At 40.4% G+C, this 24,900-nt stretch overlaps 2 protein-coding genes across 2 annotated transcripts in view; one reads left to right on the top strand and one right to left on the bottom strand.

The window, feature by feature from the left end:
• Window positions 1-519, bottom strand: part of rcvrna (recoverin a) — a 1,186-nt gene extending 667 nt beyond the window's left edge. Inside the window, exon 1 of the mRNA XM_028600369.1 lies at window positions 139-519. Within this exon, the coding sequence (XP_028456170.1) occupies window positions 139-519 (381 nt within the window). The remainder of the gene's footprint in view (window positions 1-138) is intronic.
• Window positions 520-15,206: 14,687 nt separating this feature from the next.
• Window positions 15,207-23,824, top strand: LOC114570183 (germ cell-specific gene 1-like protein). Its single transcript, XM_028600439.1, has 5 exons — window positions 15,207-15,510; window positions 17,095-17,142; window positions 17,784-17,936; window positions 21,289-21,400; window positions 23,521-23,824. The coding sequence occupies exons 1-5, from the start codon at window positions 15,207-15,209 to the stop codon at window positions 23,822-23,824; spliced, it is 921 nt and encodes a 306-aa protein (XP_028456240.1).
• The last annotated feature ends 1,076 nt before the right edge of the window (window positions 23,825-24,900 follow it).

Raw genomic sequence — 24,900 nt, 5'->3', positions numbered from 1 at the left:
CCTTTTGTAAAGGGACTGAATAGAAGTCAAAAGTTGTTCATTACTGCAGGGATAAAGGTATTTTTTGTCAAATGAGTAGCAACAACAGTACACACTGTTTTCTGCACCATCATGATGAACAAAGGAAGGTGTAGGTACCTTAACAATCTCTAGCATTTCATTTTTGCTGATGGTTCCATTCCCGTCCACGTCATACAGGGCAAAGGCCCACTCCAGCTTCTGCATAGTCTTTCCCCCGGATGTTAGATGCAGAGCAACGATGTACTCCTTAAAGTCCAAAGTGCCATCTGCATTGGTGTCGAAACTCCTGAACACATGCCGTGCATACTTTGTGGGGTCTGCGTTTGGGAAGAAGCTGGCATAGATGCCTTCAAACTGCTGCTTGCTGATCTTCCCGCTGGGACACTCCTTCAGGAAGGACTGGTACCAGGTGCAGAGCTCGGACTCTGAATATTTCGTGTTGGATTTCAGCTCCTGCAGGAGTTCTTTTGACAAAGCGCTGCTCTTATTATTCCCCATCCTGTAGACAGACTCTCAGAAAGGTGAAACTTCTTCTTGTCTCTCTGTCTTCTTGCTTTCCTGTGGTTGGGGTTAAAACCTCAGCAACACTTGTTCGAGTCACTCTGCCTAATATTCACCCTGGCCGCCCCTCAAGGTGCCAAATGGGATTATTGTTATCACTACCTAAATCCAGACAGCTGTCTTGCAGATTAAGGGGATAACCATGTCACCACTATGTCACCTTTTTGAAGACACAGTTAAATACTGGAGGTATAAGAGGATTAAACACAGGTGGCTAACAACATCTGGGGGGCCTTTTATGCCTTTTGCAGCGTTATTGCTTAAACTGCAATCCCATCAGCCATCCCTGGGCTTAATAACTCTCTGTGATATTGAGTTACATCAGACTACACATAAAAACATGATTGGTAATGAAAGTATCAAGCTAGATTTGTCTTAATGTAGCCACTATACCCTGCTTCTGACCATCCACCATCACTTCCCCAGAATATTTTATTTCAGTTTCAATATTTTAGTTTTAACACAGTCCATTGTTTTACTTACTTTATTTTGAGATATGTCTTATTACACCAGAATATCATTATCAACTTCACGTATATCTGTGCTAACTAAGAAACCTTTATTTTATGTTCTCGGGGTCGTGGTGAAGCCTCTTTGTGGTGTATGAATAGGATGAGATTATCTTTGTCTCCAGTGTAATAGTCTCAGGCCAGATTACAAGACCATCTGCTGCAGTGGCGCCAAAACCACACCACAGGGACTCACAAGTGAAGGCAATCAATGAACTGTGGTGGGATGTGTTGTGTAATGGCAGAGTGGTGGTAATCCTTTAGTACCAAGATAACAACTACAAGACAGAGGTGTTGCATGTCCTCCACTGTTGATTATCATTTTTGATGCACTACAATGTGTGATTATAATTTGTATTGTAGTGAGGTTAAATGAGACCTAGCCCCACATTAAAGTAGTCAGGATAAAGGTGAGAGGAAATCTGTGTACTGAAAGATATGGTGGCCGAGACGGTTCAACACAAATACAAAAGCTACCACACCAACACAAAAGCTACAACACAAACGCAAAAGCTACAACACAAACGCAAAAGCTACAATACAAGCGCAAAAGCCACAACACAAACACAAAAGCTACAACACAAATGCAAAAGCCACAACACAAACACAAAAGCTACAACACAAATGCAAAAGCTACAACACAAACGCAAAAGCTACAACACAAATACATAAGCGACAACAGAAGCGAGTGTGTTGTTGACAAACGGAGCCGGCGGGCGAGCAGAGGGCTGTTTCACAAAACCAGGATAAGGGATTAAGCCGGGATTTCCCAGTTATCCTCGCTCAATTTAGCCTTGACTGGGTTGCACAAAAGCATAGGTACCTAAATTACCATGGAGATTTATTCTGTGCACCTAGCCTGGTCCCGACCAGGTCCCGAATGGTTTTTGACCATATATTTTGCTGGGGGGAAATAATTGATGAATATCATTTACATTCATGTTTACAATGTGCATGAAATGTATCACTTAATTATCTTTCTAGATTTTAGAGTCCAATTTTTTTAGTGTCTTTCTTTTCTATGTCCATAAATATGAGGGAGCAACACATATATGTAAATAAGGCAAAAAAAAAAAAACACATAAGAAAAAGTGTGGCAGATAATAGCGGACCGACTGAATGATAGTCTAAAAATATATACACAAGAAAACTGCTGCTCACTCTGTATAAAGTATGAATGATGCATATTCTCCATTTTAGCATCATTAAATCTGTTAACAATATCGCGGTCTGTTAAGGAAAGCCGTGTAGGCGCATCTATCCGTAATACTTCAGCCCCTCCTCAGCCTGGCTTGGCCATCGTGAAACGCTACCAAGCCAGGCTGCACAGATTAGACTAGGCCAAGCCTCGCTTGATCGGTTATCCTGGATTTATAAATTCTACTTTTGTGCAATACGCCCAGGAGCATGCAAATTAGTAACGTCCATGTTTACACACAAAAACTTGTGTCCCATGCCATGGCTGCTTTTTGGATGCTTTTATATAGGCCTCAGTGGTCCCCTAATAGTGTATCTGAAGTCTCTTTCCCGAAATTCAGCCTTGGTGCAGAATTACAGGAATTCTAAGTAATGACAACAAAACTGTCGGACGTCCACATGATACAAGCCTTCCATGACCGCACACCACCCCCACCCCTCCTCCACACAGTTGCTAGTAGACAAGGAGGACACCGAGGATTAAAAAACATGATGGACTCTTCAGAAGAGGTAGTCTTCACTCAAGTGACTTTCTGTGTGCGAAAGTCGCCAGAAGAGCTCCCGCAACTCTTTGTTCAGTAAACTGTCTGTACACTTACAAAGTTCTCAATGCTTCAGTTAACATGTAGGGACCCTTATTATGCTACCGTTGAAGTTTGGTGATATTTTGAGCCTTTTTAGTGGTACAAAATCTTTTTTTTGCGCCGGAATTGTCCTTTAAATACAGTGTAAACACAAGAGTCCACAGTCTGAATTGTATTTATTTACTTATTTTATTTTCCAGTAGTAAGCACGAAGCAAGGTCATGATTAAAATTCTAGGTTTATTTCATTCAGACCAACCTTTCAATGACTGCGAACATAGGCCGTGTATGTTTGACATATTACGCCCCTTACACTGTAATAGGCAGCATATTGAAAGTAACACACACGCACAAGCACGTAACAGTGGGATATATATTTGTGTGATTTAAAGAGCTTCACTAAATGTGACAAATGGATTTTAAACGTAGCACTCACGCGTTAAAAGACGCTGGGCGCCATTTAGATAACGTTATAGCTGTAGCTTCGTAACCTAAATGGCAGAGTACATACATTTGTGACAATCACGTAGCGTCAGTAAACAAGGAACCATGTTTCACTTAATTAATTGAACATACAAGAACTTTCCTCCTGGGGGCTATATATATATTACCATTTGTACAGTCTATGGTTTTGTTGCAGGTCCTCAGTCTTATCTTACAAATAGACACACACACAGGGGCCTAGCAAGCTTTTTAAAAGTGATGGGGATGGATGTGATTTGTTTATTAACAATAAAAATGATGGATACAATGACAGAGGGGTACAAAATGTATAACATACAAGATATAAAAAGCTTCCCATTTAAATGAGTGATACTAGAAAAGTATAAAAACACACGAAAAATAAGTTTGCGTTTAAAGTCTGTGTAGAGAGAACGGTTTCGTACTGTTTGTTAACATGGGCAAACGGAGCATAATCTAATTACGTATGTGGTAATTTGCATAAATAGCACAACAGATCTAAAAATGGGTATCGCCAGCTGAAAATGTCTTGTTGACATAAAACAGTAAAAGACTTAATGTTAAGGTCTGAATGGAACCCATAGGCTACCCATGAGCATTAATACATAGAGGCAGGAAGAAGTGCTTTAAACCAGCATTTATTAATTAGCCTATTATTGCAGAAATGGGGTTTGGGGCTGGGTCCGTGGGACTGTTTCTGGGGGTTCACTTTTTTATTTTACCTACCTTTTGTCTTCTGCATTCTCCTTACCCTTGTTCTTCCCTCAGACTCATCCCCCAGAAAACAGTCCCACTGACTCAGCCCCAAACCCCATCTCTGCAATAATAATACTGGTTTAATACACTCAATAATCAATACTGGTTTAAAGCACTTCTTGCTGCCTCTATGTATTAATGCTCATGGGTAGCCTAAATGGGTTCCATTCAGACCTTTACATTAAGTCTTTTACTGTTATATGTCAACAAGACATTTTCACCTGGCTATACCCAATGTTTAGATCTGTTGTGCTATTTATGCAAATTACCACATACGTTTATTATGAATGCTATAATGTAGCTAATGTTACAGAACGTTATACTTCTTACATGGGAAACTACTCGTACATATTAGTTTTCATTTAACGTTGCTAGTGAAGTTAAAAAGGTGCAGTTACCATCCATACTAAATACAGGCTCAGTGACCACCAACTGGGTCAGACAGAGATGCACTTCCTCCTCCACTGGGAAAAACTATCTTCACTAAGAGATTTACACCTTGGAAAAATAGCCCAAAAAATAAAACTTCCCAAAGTTAACACCAGAAGAGAAGCTAGTAGTTCTCCTAGGAGAGGGGAAAGCAGTTCTACTGACAGCTAAACATGGATCTGCCTGCCACAGCCTGAGGGACTCACAACCACTTAGGATCCCCAAATTACAGATTTGTTTAGTATTGTATAGTAATTATATTAGAATAGTATATATGTGACACCTACATATTTAATATATGACATGTATTGTAGGCTATGAATTTCTGTAAACTGCTGAGAGAGAGAGAGAGAGAGAGAGAAAGAGAGAGAGAGAGTCTGATTACCTCCGCTGTCTGTTTTCTGAACGACAGTTGACACATCAACGTACCATGTGAAGTCATTTCATCATCTGCTGTCTCAGTGTGTATCCCCTGGGTCTTCTTACTAATAACAACTGTTTTCGTCTTCTCTGAGGTGATTTTCGACCATTTTCGACGCACTTCTTTTGACATTCTGAACTACCGCAGAAATGTCAGAGCACGTCACATGACCATTCTAAGCGAATCACGTTGTCAGAAATTGGCATCAGCCAATGAGATTGCGCTTTTAGAATCAAATCCCCTTTTACTTTCACGATTGGTTGCTGATGAAAAGGAAATTGCCATATTTGGATCTGACAGCATTGTAGAGGAGCTTTCCAACGGTATATGCATTGGGTATATGAGATGACAGGGTGTAGACAGCGATCGCGGAGCAGCGGGATGATAAAGACCACTGCGAAGTACACACCGTTGTCATGAAAAACGCGTTTAACTTTAACTTTACATATCTATCAAGATAACATTACGTGTATTTGTATGTGATATAGGCCTAATACTTTCCCCTTGGTAATGTAGCATATGAATTTCCATGATTACAATTCTAAAATGCACGAGACATAAAGGCTTCTGCTATCGGTTGATAACTCAAACTTGCCGAGAACCTAGACACCCGTTTGATTACGACTCATGCATTAGGCACGGTTACGGTCTTGTTCAGTAGTCTGGTGCACAGTCTACTGGTGACAGCCTACCTATCACGTAACAAACATGTAACTTAACATAACTACTAAGATAACATGACGTTCATTTGTATGTGATATCCATCAATAATGTAATATATTAATTTGTATGTACACAATCATCTAAGATGCACGAGAAATAAAGGCTTCTGCTATCGGTTGATAACTTAAACTTGCCGAGAACCTAGACACCCGTTTGAATATAGACACATGCAGTAGCCTCGGTTACGGTCCTTACGGTCTCGTTCAGTAGCCTGGTGCGCGGTCTCCTTGTGACAGCCTAGCCTAGCTACCACTTAGCAACATTCACTTACATTAGAGTTGAGCGGGCCAGCCGGTTGCACGGTTACATTAGAGTCGAGCGGCCGGCCGGTTGCACGGTTACATTAGACTCGAGCGGCCGGCCGGTTGCACGGTTACATTAGAGTTGAGCGGACCGGCAGGTTGCACGGTTACATTAGACTCGAGCGGCAGGCCAGGTTGCACGGTTACATTAGAGTCGAACGGCTGGCCGGTTGCACGGTTACATTAGAGTCGAGCGGCCGGCCGGTTGCACGGTTACATTAGACTCGAGCGGCCGGCCGGTTGCACAGTTACATTCGGTCTCGTTCGGCATAGGGTCTAGGCATTAGTAGCTCATTTCCTGATTGATTCTACCACCACCACTCCAGTCCAGTGGAGGCGCTAATGAGCTAGATTACAACACACACAGTAGCAGAAGAATACCAGCTACACAACGGCCAACCATTGACATATATATAATGCCAACGGCACGAATGAAGTAAAAGAAAAAAACCAAGGGGGTAAGCTTTGCTTCAGAACTCGAGCCATCTATGGCGCCATTTTGTTGCTAACTGGCCATCACCTCCTGTTAGCATTCCGCTGACCGCCATTTTTTTTTTACGTCACTTGACAACGAATAACTTTACATCAGAAATGTTTAAAGACTCTATTTGTCCATTGTTTAGTTCCAAAGAAACACGACAATGTATTAAAGGCTCCATTACCTTGTACCTCACGTTATGGCTCCTTAGCAGACGTTTTTGTAAAAATAAGCTAACGATTGTGTCATAACCAAGTGACTTACTGTCGCATAGTAGAGGAATTACCGTATAGTACAGGAGAAGCTCGCAGGCAGTTTCGACTTACATGAGCTGTTTAGGTTTAATTACTAATGTTAACTAGCATTTTAGTTAGCAATAATTAGCCTGTGCCAATGTTATCTCCTTACATACACCTACACTCTCCGTCTCTGCAAGATTGGGAATGATTGAGATTTCTCTTGGCACAGCTACCAGAAGACTTCCAACTTTCAGACACGTTGCTCATGTCACATTCTCTCAGTTGGAGGCTGCGCAGTAAAGCTGGCCATCACCGGAAAAGTGCTTCTAATAGCTTTCACTGGTCTCCGTCCAGAGCAACGGGGTCTATTGGTCCATTATATACTGTCTATGAAAAAAGTCGGGTTAACCCCTTAACGCAGACTGTCGCTAATTTGCATCAAACCCCTTCCATTCCGACTGCAGGCGAGATAGCGTGTGTATTACCCCCAATGGCGGTTTGTTTACATGCGATACATACCTAGGAACCTTTTGCATGCACTGGTTTCTCGTAGGACCGGTCGGAGTGGGAGATACATCCGGTTCACGTAAGCAAAGTTAACCCTAACCCTAACCCTACCCCTAACCCTAATCCTACCCCTAAACCTAACCCTACCCCTAACCCTAAAGAAACTACTGTCAATGTTAGGGAGTAGGAGAGTGTTTTCTTTCTTGCCGTTGTCAAGATCCATGTATTTGTCATTTACAGTTTAGAAGTTCTAACAACTTTGTGACATTAATGAAATTTACTATGTGTTTTATTAATTTTACCGTTTTGTAAAGAATTTTACCATAATGCCTGTTGTCGCTAATTTGCATCATACCTAAATTTATATCTATTCCATATGCTATAGACAAATTAACAATCTCAACTTAATTTAGCATCAGCTTGGAGCTAGAAACACACATAATATTTTGTTTATATAATTGTGAATAAATTCAGGCGTCAAGGGGTTAATTGACCGGCTCTTCGGTCAGTTCGTCAACACTACGCCCCTGCACACACACACACACACACACACACACACACACACACACACACACACACACACACACACACACAAACACACACTTTCCTTCGTAGCTTAAATGGCAGAGTACATACATATGAAAATACAAAGATATTGAACAACATTGCTTATTTGTGACAATCACATAGCGACAGTAATCATAACAAAAACAATAGAAAATTCCGGAAGAAATTTTTACAGTGTGCCTACAACTTGGTGCACATCTCAATAACACTAGCTAAGTAGATACATATGTCACACTGTCACAGAGAGAGAGAGAGAGAGAGAGAGAGAGAGAGAGAGAGAGAAAGAGAGAGAGAAAACGAATACGAATAGGAGTTTAATGGATTTAGGATGCTTAAAGTACTGATTATTTACATGGAGTCTTGTGGGTTCAGGATGCTTAAAGTACTGATTATTTACATGGAGTCTTGTGGATTCAGGATGCTTAAAGTACTGATTATTTACATGGAGTCTGGTGGGTTTAGCGACACAAGCCTCAGCAATTCAATAAATATATAATTTGCTTAAATTTTAAATACATACAGTGTTGATTTAATGGTGAAGTGTTAATTGTCTTAACCTTTTAGAGCTATACCTTTTTAAAACCTATTTAAGACCTTTCTGTTTACCAGAAACAGCTATGAAGTAGCTAGCGCTAAACACACCAGACTCATTTTAAAAAATAGTACTTTTAGCGAGCATAGAGACAACATATATTTTCACATGTAAATCGGTAAAGTATGTTTTTATTTCAACCAACACTAGAGTTTTGATGGTGGGAAAAGTGTAGAGAAGCCCAAAAACGGCTTTTCATAGCTTTATTTGGTTTCTGTAGACTTTGAATGAAGTGTGTTTTACGATGCTTAAAGTACTGATTATTTACATGGAGTCTGGTGGGTTCAGCGACGTGAGCCTGTTTTAACATTGAATCATTAAGTGTCTTAACCCTTCAGAGATGTACCTTTTTAAAACCTATTTAAGACCTTTATGTTTACCAGAAACAGCTATGAAGAAGCTAGCGCTAAACCCAAAAGGCTCCATTCAAAAAATAGTACTTTTAGCTTGAATAGAGCCAACACATTTTCACATGTAACTCGGTAACCTATGTGTTTATTTCAACCAACACTAGAGTTATGATGGTTGGAAAAGTGTAGAGAAGACCAAAAACGGCTTTTTATAGTTTTATTTTGTTTCTGTCGACTTTTAATGTAGTGTGTTTTACAATGCTTAAATGACTGTTTATTTACATGGAGTCTGGTGGGTTTAGAATGCTTAAATTACTGATTATTTACATATAGTCTGGTGGGTTTAGCGACGATGTGTGTGTGTGTGTGTGTGTGTGTGTGTGTGTGTGTGTGTGTGTGTGTGTGTGTGTGTGTGTGTGTGTGTGTGTGTGTGTGTGTGTGTGTGTGTGTGTGTGTGTGTGTGTGTGTGTGTGTGTGTGTTAGAGAGAATGTGTGTGAGTGTGTGTGTGTGTGTGTGAGAGAAATGTGTGTGTGTGTGTGTGTGTGTGTGTGTGTGTGTGTGTGTGTGTGTGTGTGTGTGTGTGAGAGAGAATGTGTGTGAGTGTGTTTCTGTGTGTGTGTGTGAGAGAGAGAATGTGTGTGAGTGTGTGTGTGTGTGTGTGTGTGTGAGGAGGGAGATGTATGTTTGACAGGATGTTGTGTGTGTGTGTGTGTGTGTGTGTGTGTGTGTGTGTGTGTGTGTCCCTCCCTCTTTCACTCCCTCTCTCTCTCTCCCTCTCCCTCCCTCTTTCCCTCCCTCTCCCTCCCTCTCTCTCCTTCTCTCTCCCTCTCTATCCCTCCCTCTCTCTCCCTCCTTCCCTTCCTCCCTTCCTCTCTCCCTTCCTCCCTCTCTCTCTCCCTCCCTTCCTACCTCTCTCTCTCCCTCCCTTCCTTCCAGAAGTCTCCATGATAGAATGTGTCTGTGTCAGAACTTGTTGCTATGGTGATTTCCACAGTGTCTTCCATGGGTCCAACATGTAATGATAATTAATACTCTTAAGTTTTGTTCTGTAAGTCAAAAACCGTGGGTCCAAACGGCAAAATATTATGATCACCAAAGAGATAAAAGTCTGGCGAACGCATTGATGTGGTTGTTATGTTTGTGGTATGAAATATATGGGACACAGACCAGATAACAAACAGGGAACCATCTGCATCCTTCAGATATTTTTTTCAGTTTCTGTTGGCAGTTGGTATCAAGAGAGCCAAAAGTGTACGTCTGTTGGATTCCATAGTTAAATGTCTGCGACCGGCACAAAATTTCCTAGATTTTGACCAACGATGATGTATAAAGAGTGAAAACTGTAGGGGAGACAGCAATTTGTTTTGAAAACTTTCAAAGAATCATAATGCAGCTTCACCCTCTAGCTCTCAGCATTCTCTTCCCATACAAACACAATGGAAAATCTCAACCAGTCTGAAGAAGTACTGCAGCTTCATTTTTGTTACAGTTTCTATCGTCAGTTGGTTTCAAAATAACAAAAAGTAAAGGTCCGGTGGTTTCCATAGTTACATGTCTGCGACCGGGACAAGATTTCCTACATTTTGACCAACTATGATGTATGTAGAATGAAAATTGCACGGGAGAGAGCAATTTGTTTGGAAATAAATTTCAGCAAATCGTACTGTAACTCCATTGTTTCTATCGGCAGTTGGTTTGTCTAGAGCAAAAAATGTATGTCCAGGGGATTCCATAGTCACATGTCTGCGACCGCCACAAGATTTCCTACATTTTGACCAAGTATGATGTATGAAGAGTGAAAACTGTAGGAGGGAGAGCAATTTGTTTGGAAAAAATTCAGAGAATCGTACTTCAGCTCCACACTCTGACTCCCACTCTAACTCTCAACATTCCGGCCCCATACACACACATGGCAAAATCTGAAACGGTCTGAAAAGACGACGATACGTTTTGTAGAAACCGTACTTGATATCCGAAAACCCATTCAGCCCAATAAACGCCAAAATCTTGTCTTCGGTTTAAACTTTTAATCTTTTTTCTACATTAAAGTATGGCGATACAGCATATTCCCAAACGGGGCTTGTTTTGAGCGATGTTAAGCGATTTCCCAACGATTTCCCGACGACGGCGTTTTTTTGCCAATTTTGTGAAAACCGTGCGGCAAATCTCTTAGAAAACACATAGCACACCATTCCCGAGCGTTACACACGTGATGATGTCATTTGTGTGCGCGTGTTGGCAACGCTTCGTGAGCCTTAGCGGGACAAAAAACGGACGGAATAATAATAATAAGTATGAGAAACAATAGTCATTGTGCCGATTGCACATCGGTAGCCTGGATGCCAGCCGAACTTCGCCCCGCACACAAAATTCGAGGTCGGGAAGTTCGGTCTGGAGTCGCTCCGTTGAGAAGCAATTATTGCCCGAACAGGATCTATTCGGACCAATCAGATTGTCGGACAGATGATCAACAGTAACAGAATCAATCACGTCACCAAAGAACGCTTGGGTTGAATTTGTTGAGATGTGTAGATTCCACCATTGCGTCTGTTACAGAAGATATCGACAGCGCATTCATTTTAAAATCCTCAGCGGAGGAGCCTCAACAACTGCCCGAAAGCAAGAGAGAGACTGAAGAGAGAGAGCGTTATATGGTGGAGAGAGATAGAGAGAGACTGAAGAGAGAGAGCGTTATATGGTGGAGAGACATAGAGAGAGACTGAAGAGAGGGACCGCCGGCGCTAGAACAAAGCCGTGAATCAGAGAAATAAAATGTGTTTTTGCCGATCCATCTCTAGAAATGCAACTGTAGCGAGCATGTCACTATCATTAACGTTATCCACATTTATATTTACAAGAAACAAATGATATATCCAGCTTCAAAAAAGTCTAAAAGTTCGGAAGTTAGAACGAATGCACGCGAATGCATTGTGCAAAGAGTGGTTGCTATGGAGACGATACACAGTGTTGAGTTCCGTTGCTCTGATTGGTTGGAGGTCTATCCAATGAATGCAGAGGCATTTTTTTTCCTGGTTCGGTTGGAACACGCCCCATAATCACAGCCCAATGGAGCGGTTTCAGACTCACATTCTGACTAGAATCTGAGTATGACCATGTCAGGCTAGCACATCGGCACACTGAATTAGCAAGGAACCATGTTTCACAGTACTTCTCAAACATACAAGAACTTTCCTCCTGCTGATCCGCAGGCTCCGTTTGTCAACAACACGTTCACTTCCATTGTCGCCTATGTATTTGTGTTGTAGCTTTTGCGTTTGTGTTGTGGCTTTTGTATTTGTGTTGAACCGTCTCGGCAACCGTAGAAAGATGTGCAGGAGACAAATATTGAGAATCAGTGGGGGCCAATTGGTTTTTCCTCTACTAGGGAGTGGATATTGTTCTCTTTTTTTCCCACGCTGGGAGCATCTATCTAAAACTTGGCATACAGTATCGACCTTTTGCAAAATGAAATATCATCATATATACTTTTACAAAATCACATAACATTTAGATTTTATTATAAAATGCACAGAATGTCAGTCATCTCTGTCTCAGGGGAAAAGCAAATGTGTTCAGATCTCACATCTGTCCGTCATAAACTCTAGATATTATGGCTTCCCACCCCCTGGCAGGTATATATTATGTAAAAAAGAAAAAAAGATGAGTCCAGGAAATATTCACTGTACAACAGGCTTACTTCTTCATTAAGTGGAACACTGGACTTATTTGTCCTGCGTTTACATTTTTATTACATGGAAGCTAATGTTCAGGATAATCTCTTTGTGTTCAGGGGAATTACTTGGTTAGATGCTGGCAATGACTCAACGTACTGCTCTCAAGCTTAAAGAATAACCTACCTGACAATGAATCAACATTTATGGATGCAAATACTTTTCTTCACGCATATCAGACCTTCATACCCATTTCTGACTTGCTTAATTCTTTTGTGGAGCACAAACAGATTATACAATAAGAACAAAGCATAACATTTATTTTCTGTCTTAATCAACTACGGGGGACAAAGGGACTCTGGTATTAAATTGATTCTATACACATTAGGTATACGTGTATACATTTTCTTGCCTCACAGCAGTTTATTTATACTGTAGAACACAAAAATAATCCCCATTAACTCTCATTTAATAGGTTTGTGGTGGTCTTAGTGGGATATTATTTAACAGGGCCTTAAAGGGACAGTTCAACCCAAAATTGTTCCTCCTAGGCTACCTGGCTGTAGTGCTATTTATTAATCTAGTATTGGGTGTAAATTGTGTTGGAGATATCAGCCATAGAGATGTTTGCCTTCTCTCAAATATAATGGGACTAGATAGCACTCGGCTTGTGGTGCTCAAAGTGCCAAAAAAAAACTCAACAGCAATGTCTCTTACCAGAAATCATGATCTGGTTACTTAAGATAATCCACAGACCTTCTGCTAGCAGAATGTCTCCAGGCATGGAAATGACTTTTGGTCAAGTCCAACACTTTGGTTCAGACTGAAATATCTTGAGAACTGTTGGATGGATGGCCATGACATTTTGTCCACACATTCATATTTCCCAGAGGATGAATCTTACTAACTTTGGTGATCCTCTGACTTTTCGTCATGCGCCACCATGAGGTCGACATTTGTGATGAACAACTATTTAATGGGTCGCCATGAAATGTGTTTGACATTCCCCTTCAGGATGAATGACTTTGGTGGTCCCTTAACTTTTTCCTCTAGCATCACCGTGAGGTCAACGTTTAAATTGGTCCAGTACTGGTCAGAACTATGACCAAATGGTGCAAAACATTCCCATCAGCCTCAACTGTACTTTGTGTTTAGCGCTAATTAGCGAATATCTGCATGCTCACACGCTTAACTAAGATGGAGAACGTGGTAAATATTGTACCTGCTAAACAACACCATGTTAGCATTGTCATTATGAGCATGTTAGCATGCTTGTGTTTAGCATTTAGCGGAGGACTCTAACCCCTCAGTCACATCAGCTACAAGAGACAGTGACAAAATGGCGGCTGCCATTCATTTTCAATGGGACTGGCCTTTTGCCAGCAACAAGCGACGAGCTTGCCGCTGCCACGAGCAAGGCAGGGCCAAAATAGACAAGAAGTCTATTTTATGCAAATGCTGAGCAATGCGACAAAGTGATCGGAGTGAAGGCAGCATGAGGGTATGTACGTTGGTTGCTCGAGTCAAAGAAAATCATTCAAGATAGCGGAAAACGTTTCAGGACATCGTATTTCTGTATATATCTGATATGTTTGGCATTTTATTTCATATACTTTGTTACGCCTATCGAGAAATAAATACTTTTAAATCCAAAAACATTGTTCTTGTGACTTGACAATACCTCTGAAGTGACTTGTAAGGCCTCTTGCAGATACTAGGCAATAGCATGCTAATATCGTGTCAAACGCTTACTTTTGCCGAGCAACCAGGAGTAGGCTAGGCACGCCCAGGAACGCCCATCTAGCAAGTGTGTGTCGCTGTCTTTTGTAGCTAATGTGACTGTAGGGTAAGTCTTGTTTCTTGTTAACCATCTTCAACCTGTCCGATTTATCTTGCCAATAACCAGGTTGGGAACCACTATCGTAATGCCTCTTAGCGTAATTAGATTATTTACGTGCTCGTACATTTGCCCTATTTTTGAATTAACCTCTGCATTTCAGCTTTTATAATGGCATCAATTTGCGTGCAGTAAATTACGGCTCAAACCAAAGGTGACACATTTGTTACAGAGTCCGAGCTGCAGAATCTCATGATAAGTTTATATAGTGTGATGGAAAATCATCAAGGGGAAAGACAAATGTACCAGAGTAAAGGCAGCAGATGTTTTCTCCTAACATCTGTCATCTCCTTCACATACTTCTGTAAGTAATTTGTCTTCATTTTGCGAGGCGTATCCCACATCAGCAGGCTATTCGACATGAAGAGATTTGTCCTGAATGCACACACATTATGGATTGATTTTCATATGAGACTGTACATATTATGTCACAGGTCAGCGATTGTAAAACAGGCACTGGCTGCAGTTGCTTGGAGATAGGCTTCGACATAAAATGCAGAAAAATCTGGGAAATGTAAACTTGTCCTGGATTATAAGCTCATAGTAATCTTTTTGATTAATATGATGAAATCTGCTATGAAATCTGCAATGTAATTTGCCATTTGTAATGGATAATATTGCAGGAAAAGCTTTGAAGGAGGGGAGGAGCGAGGATGGGGTTGGACGAGCAGCAAAGAGTTCAAATAAAGCAGAGAAAAGCAAAGACTGCCATGGGTTTCTATTGTCCCTGTGGAAGTGGAAAGAATGAATGGTTTAATCAAGGTGGCGCTGCATCATCAGAGCCGGCGGAGGGATGTACAGTAGAGAATCCTCACCCAAAGAGCCCCAACAAGATTATGAAGATTTGATATATCTGCAGGGAGGCGAAACACAGTGGCTACATATCAAAAGCCAGGATTAGTTGCCTTTTCATTTCATGTCCTCTGGCCTGGCCTCGACCATGAGGCTAGAGCACGGGCGGCGGGCGTCTCTGGCGATCACCCTCAACTTTGTGGCGTTTGCTTTTGCCTTATCAGCGGTGACCACCAGCTACTGGTGTGAGGGGACCAGGAAGGTGCCCAAACCCTTCTGCACAGGACCGCCGCTGAAGGTGAAACAGTGGTTCTGCATCCGCTTCAACAGCTCCAACATCAACGACAGCAGGTTGGTCCAGTACATCTTTGAGAGCGGAGAGGAGAAGTTTCTTTTGAGGAAGTTCCACACGGGAATATTTTTCTCCTGTGAGCAGGCTGCCGATATGAACGGTAAGTGTGACGATGACCCTTCTGCTTCAGCAAGGCGTTCAAAAACAGGAAGTAATGGTGGAGGAGGCAAAAATCTGACTCTTTTGTCAATCTACAGGTTCTAAATGTCAAAAGAGTTATTGCAAAGCTTGTCTATTCATTGGTGAATACACTGAACATGTTTTATTTACAGAAACATAACATTTATTTCATTTATATGGCTGCACCATAGGGATTCTCTAAACTTTGAATTATTAATATTTCCAAGATTTACAGGCAAAAAAAAGTATTCAATGCAAAGGCACAGTAGGGAGAAATCACTTAACATGTGCAGAAACTGTATTTTAGTTTTATTGTTTACATTTTGTTATTGTATTTGTGCATATAAATTGTGAAACAATATTCTCTACAACCTTGAACTGTTCTATGATAATAGGTTGAGCGAAATGCAGAGAAAGTCATCAAAGAATGTACTAGAATGAACCTAGACTGCATCATAGCCAGCAGTTTTCCTCTTACTGTCACCAGGTTTAATCACAATTAAAGTCAAAGCTAAACCTCATAAAACAGAACATAACATTTACTTACAAATGAAGATGCTTCAGAACAAGTTTACCTCCAGTCTGGATCTTTAGGCAGCAAAAGGATATTTACAGTAAAGTTAAAGTTAGCAATACCACGGTGTAAAAATACTCTGTTACAAGTAAAAGTCAGGCATCCAAAATTTTACTGAAGTAAAAGTGCAAAAGTATTAGCATGAAAATAGTGAAAAGGTTTTAAGGATTTGCATACAACTTAGAGACAAACTGACTTTCACCAAGTATATGCAAGGCAGTTTCTCAGGCATACAAACTGAAAAAAAGGCCAACTCCGAAACTTTTTTGACAGTTGAATCAATTCACATCTAGATCTGTGGCTGACTTCAGTGTTGGAAGTAATAAGCAATTATTGGAATAATGCAGCATAACTTCAGTTTTAAACTGGATTTGAAAACCAAGTTTAATTTGTGCAATAGACTATTAGGGATGCTGTAAAAAAAAAAAGTAAGTGGTAATATTTTCAGAAAAAAAGTCATGTTTCCTGAAAAAAGTGGTAATATTTCCAGAGAAATGTTGTAATATTATGAGAAAAAACTCAGAATGTTTACAGAAAAAAAGTCAGAATGAACTGGGTTACTTTGAGAGAAAAATGTTGTGTAAGATTAAATTGATTAAATTACGTGTATATGTTTCAACAGTTCCTGACCATACAACAGTCTACAGTTACTATTTCTTCTTGTAAAGGACTTGATTGGATGTGTATAACGATTTCAATTTGTCCTGTACACTTCAAATGAATTAATTTTCATTAACTCGTAACATAACCAAGAGAGTCACTATGTGCCAATTCAACATACTGGTACAGTATATAAGAAATTAAGTTGCCAATAAATGAATGATAGATAAATATGTCTTATTATCTCTATATTTAGTACCAAATTAAATGGTTTCTTCAAAGGAACTTGATAGGGAATTGTTAGGAAATTACAGCCCTGTAAAGACCTAAGGTGTCAGTTCTTTCAACAAAAACAACTTACTGTAATTTTACTATATTTCTTACTTGCAGGGTTTGACTGTCGAGACTTCTCAGAGATTGCACCAGAACACGAAAGAGGTAAAATGATAAAAGTTTGACATCTGTAAACTATGAGTGCATGTGTTGTTTGAAAGTTTTACTGTAAATTCTTGAGAGAAAGAAAATTGTGTGATGCATTCCTGAAACATCATTCAGAAGAACGTGGCTACCTACATTTCATTATTTACCTGGACTCCTACTGTAGTCCAAGAAACAAGACATATCTAGTGTTAACTATCAACCAGTGCCAAATGTAAGGAACAGCAATGCACTAGTTTTGATTGGGTTATAAAAATGATGATAACGTGTTGTTTACAATTTCAATGTAGAAGCACAAAACAGGATTTCTCAGAAATAAAGTGTTATTACCTTAGATAGATAGATACACAGACAGACAGGTAGATAGACAGACAGACAGACAGACAGACAGATAGATAGTTCCCATCTTTACAAGCATGTTATGATAAACTAGCATCAGTAGCATCCGCTGCTGCCCTGATTCTTTGAATCTGTCCCATCCCAGCCAATCAGATTCAGATGTGCAGACCTAAAATGAGCAGACCTGTTGTACCCACATCTCTTCAGGCAACAGGGATTATTCATTAGGGACAGGGTATTATGAGGACAACACAACTCAATTCCATCTCTCCACCCCCCTCCGCTGTTTCCTGTGTTCCCAGGGGTCCTGTGGTTGTGTATCGTGGCTGAGAGTCTGTACCTCACCCTGCTCTTTACAGGCGGGGCTCTGATGATCCTGGAGCAGTGCCCTTGCTTCAGTATCATGAACAAATTAAAGCTCAGTGCCTTCGCTGCCTTGTGCACTGCCCTGTCAGGTAACGCTGCTGTTCTTCTTTTCTATCACTGTCCTCAAACAGATGAGTTGTGACAGCAGGTGGCATGTTGGCGTGGGTGTTTCTATAGGTTTTGAGTGACAGCAGCTGATGCCAAGATAAAGCTGCAATGTGGGTCTGACTGGAGTTGCAGTTCTAAAAACACTACTTAGAGGCAGAAATAATCTCACTGGTTGTGGCGGTAACATAGCTTTTTGGCCTACTAGATACTGAATGTCCAAATGGTGATCTACTACAATAGCCCCACTCGGGTCCCAGAAGGTCCCATAGACGAGCTTTAGGAAGAAGCTGCTCTTGGTTCAGTTAACCAGACGTACATTTGCCAAAACAACCAGATAGTCTTTTCTTTTGTAAAAAGTCATGATAAAGCATAAATCTCAATTTGTGTTGCTTGTCCAAGTTTGAGTGTTGCCCATTGTCACAGCAACAAAAAAGTATGAGACCACCAAACCTCGTCCCAAAGAAAAAACTAAATAACAAAATATGAGTATGTTGGCCATTGAAAAAATATTTAAATTTATCCATTTAGAATTGTTTATTAATTAGCCAAGGTAATAATGTTACTTTGATTAATCACATTAGAATTTGTTAAATGCATTAGTTAACAGATAATCATTATTTACTGAAAAAAACAATATTCTGCTGGCACTCTCAAGCCGCCGTACATTACTATCTAATTATCTAATATAAACAAACTGTGATGTCCTTCAGCTTCACCCACTGAGCTCAGTCACTGACATTATTTTTGCAGTTCTGCCTCTGAAACGTCTTTCTGAGTTTCACACTGAGCGATGACCGCTGCGATCCCTCGCCTAAATCCAGCCAGGCTGAACCAATCAAAGAGGTGAAACCACAGTGGGACAGCCTGTAAAATGATGTCAGCTTCAACTAGACACATAAGAACACCGTTTTATAGATTCATGCCATAAATCTGGATTAATCTATGTGGTTCCCTGTTTTTTAAAACAATGTGTGTATTCCATAAAGCTTCAGTTTAATATTTGTGCAGAAGAAAAGTGTATTTATGCAACTATGCTGCGTTCATCAAACAAGAGTCAACTCTGTGGGGTATATAACTAAATATTACAAAAAGATAAGAAAAACTGTCTTAGTGGTAAAGGGTTTTACTTTATTCTAAGAAATTGGTTCTATAAAAAGTTACCTTGTTTTTAACACACTATAGTGTAGTTGTAGGCATTTACATTTGACTGTTCAGGAAGACATATTTTATATTACTAATGAAGAAGTCTCTGCACACCTAAATATGTGACAGGTGTGTCGGGGGAACAAATTCTGCACACTGTCTTGCTTACAGCTGGAATATTTATGAATTCATATATAGAAGCTGCCTCAATTATCTAATCAGAGGACCACATAAAGTTAGTTAAACTGGTGAAGGAAACACCTTAATAACATACATTGCTATCCAGGTTATTAAGTGAAAATATCATACTAAAGATTAGAAAAAATATTATTACAACTGTTTTACTATATTGCCATTTATTGTCTGTTGTGCACTGATGGATGCACACAAGAGCTATAATAGTTGTACACATTGTAGTGTGTTATAAACCATTTATTACATATTTTAATACTGTTTATATCTTTGTTGTAAATTAGTAAGAAAAGGAGCAAGGCAGCAGGTCAGGCGTTAGCAGCAGCAGCTAACACACAGAGCAGCTAACTGCGTCCACTCACTTCCTCAGAGGATTTGCTGGTTTGTGGACTAATCGGATTGGAGCCGGGGCAGCGGTTTTGGGCTCTGCCAAGACCTGCCCACAGGAGCCCCCCAATCCTCTATTCCCCCCATCCCCTGACTCCCAGTCCCATCCCCCCCTGTGGTTACGAGTTAATCCCAAGAAAAGAAGCTGGGGAGAGGCAGACTGCTGGATGAGAGGGCCAGGATCTGACAGAGAAGCCACTTCACCTCAAACAGAGTCTGTTTGAATATATCACATCCCAGTACAGTTGCAATACAGTTTTACTGTCAGTAAATATTTGGTAAGATCTATCGTTATGTTTATTTGCAGGTGAACATAGTGGAGCATTTTGCAGCTAAGGAGACCGATATTTCCCTCAGTAGTTGGTGGAGACCAAAAACAGAACTTAAAGAGAGAGAATATTGGGCTTACATTCATTAGGTGGACACAAAGACACCAAATGAATGATCATGTTGCTCTGGAACTGCTGGATAAACTTCAATTTTGTGTTCACAACTTGTTTTTCTGTAACCCCGAAGTGGCCAAGTAGTTATTGAAGATTTATTAAAAAGCTGATGCTAAATTAAGTTGAGATTGTTAATTTGTCTATAGCATATGGAATAGATATACATTTAGGTATGATGCAAATTAGCGACAACAGGCATTATGGTAAAATTCTTTACAAAATGGTAAAATTAGTAAAACACATATTAGATTTCATTCATGTCACAAAGTTGTTAGAACTTCTAAACTGTAATTGACAAATACATGGATCTTGACAACGGCATGAAAGAAAACACTCTTCTACTCCCTAACATTGACAGTAGTTTATTTAGGGTTAGGGGTAGGGTTAGGTGTAGGGCAGGGTTAGGGGTAGGATTAGGTTTAATTTCGCTTCCGTGAACCGGATGTATCTCCCACTCCGACCGGTCCTACGAGAAACCAGTGCATGCAAAAGGTTCCGAGGTATGTATCGCATGTAAACAAACTGGCATTGGGGGAAATACACACGCTATCTCGCCTGCAGTCGGAATGGAAGGGGTTTGATGCAAATTTGTGACAGTCGGCATTAAGGGGTTAAAGGGATAGTTGGGACTTTTGGAAATGGGGTTGTCTGAGGTACTAGGTATCCATAGTCAGTGTATTACCTTTAGTCGATGGTGGCCGGCATGCCCCCATATTAGAGAAGCAGGCAGGACTTCTGACATGGAAGCTAGGCAAATGTGCTACTGTGGATGAGGGAAGCAGCTACAGTGAAAGTATTTTAGACCCCTAAAAAAATCAATATCAGTTTAAGTGTACGATATATTTAATATATTTTCACCGCTTAACCTTGCCGTCAGACAGCCCTTTACAATAAGGAACTGAAGCCATTATATTGCTCTCTTCAAAGCCACCAGACACCTTTAACCCAAAACTCTCCAAACATGGGAGTTGCTGGTCTACTGCTGCCTGGATCTGTTAGTTAGTTAGTGTTATTGTGTGACTTTGGTAAATCCAAACTAACCCTTTAAAACACCAAAGATTCGAATCATATGCAAAACACATATTACTAAAGTAGTAAGTACTTTGTGTTGGGTATTCAGATGTACATATTACTGCTCAATACACACCGATTTGCTTTTTTCCCCCAGGCCTTTGTGGGATGGTGGCCCACATGATGTTCACCACCATATTTCAGCTGGCTGTCGCTATAGGACCAGAAGACTGGAGGCCCAAGACCTGGGACTACAGCTGGTCTTATGCGTAAGCACTTTTCATGTCTACTGAAAAAAAAAAAAAAAAAGTTGTTTAAAGTTTTAGTATACCAGTAAATATGCAGTATATCCCTGGTGTTTGTTTTGACTTGTCATTACCAAAAAGAAAAAAAAAGAAAAAAAATAAAATATATATATATATATATATATACATATTTATATATACACACACACTACCGGTCAAAAGTTTTAGAACACCCCAATTGTTTTAGTTTTTTATTGAAATTTTAGCAGTTCAAGTCCAATGAATAGCTTGAAATGGTACAAAGGTAAGGGGTGAACTGCGTGAGGTTAAAAAAAAAAAGTAAGGTTACCCAAAACTGAAAAATAATGTACATTTCAGTATTTTACAGAAAGGCCTTTTTCAGGGAATAAGAAATGGGTAAACAATGTAAAGCTGTTCTGCAGCAATGGAGGTTGATCAAACTTTGAAAGTTGGTGTTACCAATTCCCACAGGTGTTCAACTTGTCTGGATTACTTACAACCCCCTCTGTTTGTATAAAAGTATTGTTGGAACACACTGTGGTACTGTACCTTCGTGAGCATTATATGAACAGTATTGTACTGCAGAAAGTAGTGTGTTGCTATAAAAATGGCGGGAAAAAGGCAATTAACAATGGAAGAGAGACAGCCCATCATAACACTTAAGAATGGTCTTTCCTTCAGAGAAACTGCGAAGAAAGTCCAGGTGTCAGTGAGTAAAGTATTCTTCATTATCAAAAGGCACTTAGAAACTGGGGGAAACTCTGACAGGAAGAGGTCTGGCAGACCCAAAGCCACAACAGAATCAGAAGACAAGTTTCTGAGAGTCAACAGCTTGCGTGATAGGCGGCTCACAGGACAACAGCTTCAAGCACAGCTTAATAGTGCTCGTAATAAGCAAGTCTCAGTTTCAACTGTAAAGAGAAGACTTGGAGCTGCAGGTGTAATAGGTCGAGTTGCAGCAAGAAACCATTGCTAAGACGTCAGAATAAGAAAAAGAGGCTTGCCTGGGCCAAGAAATATTGTCAATGGACTACTGAAGATTGGAAGAAGGTGTTATGGACTGATGAATCAAAATTTGAAATCTTCGGTTCATCACGCAGGATTTTTGTACGCCGCCGAGTAGGCGAAAGAATGGTTCCTCGGTGTGTGACATCAACTGTCAAACATGGAGGAGGAAGCGTGATGGTCTGGGGCTGTTTTGCTGGATTCAGGGTTGGTGATTTGTACAGAGTGAAAGGCACCCTGAACCAAAATGGCTACCGCAGCATTTTGCAGTGCCATGCAGTACCCTGTGGTATGCGCCTAGTTGGTCAGTGGTTCATCCTACAACAAGATAATGACCCAAAACATAAGTCCAAGCTATGCCAGAACTACCTTAGCAAAAAAGAACAAGATGGTAAGCTTAAAAACATGGAGTGGCCAGCACAGTCACCAGACTTAAACCCCATTGAACTGGACAGAAGAGTGAAAGCAAAGCAACCTACCGGTACAAGTGCCACACATTTATGGAAACTTCTGCAACAGAGTTGGGAGGAACTTTCTGAAGAATATTTGATTTCCATTGTAGAAAGAATTCCACAAGTGTGTACAGCTGTTATATCTGCCAAAGGGGGCTACATGGATGAGTCAAAAATTTAGAATACATTTTGGTTTATAAATTGATTCCATGATTTCTTTTTTAACTTAAATTGTTCATTTGTTCTATTCTTTCATTTCAGAGTACAATAAGAAATTGAACTGCATGAATTTCAATACAAATCTGGAAAAACTGGGGTGTTCTAAAACGTTTGACCGGTAGTATATATATATATATAAGAATATGTACATTTCAGTACAAGCAAGAAAACCAACAAAAAGAAACAAAATACTCGAAGACTAGATTTCCATGTTCAAAAAGGAGTAGGAAGAAGTTAAAAAGAAACATTTCTGGTCCTACCCTCTTTTTCTACTTTCATATACAAACAATTTAATTCTTCACTTATTTATATATGCATACATACACATACATGCATTTATACCTACTCACAGGCACATACGCATTGTTAGTTTGCCTATTTGGTAAGAGTTATTTCATTTGTAGCAGTATGACTTTAGTCTAACGCTGTTTCCAAACCTCTTCTCAGCTTAGCGTGGGGCTCTTTTGGCACCTGCATGGGCTCTGCAGTGACGGCGCTCAACAGGTACACAAAGACCATCGTAGAGTTTAAATACAAGCGGCGGAACATCGAGAAGAGCCTGATGATCAAGCAGAAGATGATGGAGCTGGACCTCCCTGAGCAGATGTGGGACATGTACCTGACCACTGTGCCCGTTGACGCCGAGGTACAGCTAGAACTGCCGGTCAACGGCCACAAACCATCGGCAGGAATGACATATGTGGTCGAAATGGACAATGAACCAGAACCACAAGGAGAGGCATATTGTTAAAAATAGAGTCACTATCCCCACCCCTGTGCCACAACTGGAACCGTTTTCAGGGCTGATTTCCTGGACCTAGATTGACTCTTGTTCCTGGATTTCAATTTCTAAAACAGGGTATATAATTGTTTGTTTTGTTGCCACACATCAAATGTGTTTCTAGGAGGCCAGAGCCCAGATCCTTTTTCTGGAAATAATGTAACATGTTCGGCTTTGACACAACATGCATTTCATCAAATCCTTCCATGCAATATTATTTGAGGGAGGAAGGGAAGAGAGCTGCAATTGCAACGTCTTCACACTAATCTGTGTCAAGCTGCAGGATGTGCGAGCCGCTGCTACTGCAACACAGATCCTCACGTCTCATGTCGTTATATTTCAGCTTCAGAGATCTTTTGCTGAATTGGCCTTTTTCTTACACTCAAGTTGCATGAAGGGTTTACTCATGTGTTGTTCTATGTGACGATGTTTGGTGGTCACCAAACCTTTGTAAGACGGACAATGGCTCTCAGTGAGACGATTACTGTGCTAACATAATGGATGGATTACTGAATGGGCCTACTGGGCACAGGCATGGGGGTCAAGGGACTGTAAACATTTGTTGTCAGGAAGTCAATCAAACAACTACAAATAGGCCGCAAAGACACACAAAACAATCAGAAAGAGATGGTAAGTGACCACAAAACACACCCAATGACCTCAAAGACACAAAACATTACCACAAAGACACCCTTAACAACCACAAAGAGACATAACAATCTGGAAGATACACAAAACGACAAAGCCACACAAAACAGCCAAAAAGACACAAAACAACCACAAGGCACACAAAAAAAAAACGACCAGAAAGACATGCACGACAACCACAAAAAGACGCATAACAACCACAAAGACACGCATGGCAACCACAAAAACACAAAATGACCTCAAAGATACAAAACAACTATGAAGAAAAAGATAACCACAAACGATGCAGCTGCAGCTGTTTTGTGTCTCTATCAGGTGTCTCAGTGTCTTGCTGCTACAGTATATGTTGGAGGGGTGGGAGGCTTTTTTTGTATTGCCTCACATCGTCCATGTACACC

This window comes from Perca flavescens, chromosome 15 (genome assembly GCF_004354835.1).
Source record: "Perca flavescens isolate YP-PL-M2 chromosome 15, PFLA_1.0, whole genome shotgun sequence".
Lineage (NCBI taxonomy): Eukaryota > Metazoa > Chordata > Actinopteri > Perciformes > Percidae > Perca > Perca flavescens.
The sequence above is the reverse complement of the archived record's forward strand: the minus strand, read 5'-3'. Positions and strand labels throughout refer to the sequence as shown.

What these genes read in the sequence shown, in the direction of transcription:
- LOC114570183 (XM_028600439.1), top strand. Translation starts at nt 15,207, where the DNA reads ATGAGGCTAGAGCACGGGCGGCGGGCGTCTCTGGCGATCACCCTCAAC. An exon ending in TGCACCAGAACACGAAAGAG is followed by an intron (nt 17,143 to 17,783) that starts GTAAAATGATAA and finishes CTGTGTTCCCAG; the next exon opens with GGGTCCTGTGGTTGTGTATC. An exon ending in GACTACAGCTGGTCTTATGC is followed by an intron (nt 21,401 to 23,520) that starts GTAAGCACTTTT and finishes ACCTCTTCTCAG; the next exon opens with CTTAGCGTGGGGCTCTTTTG.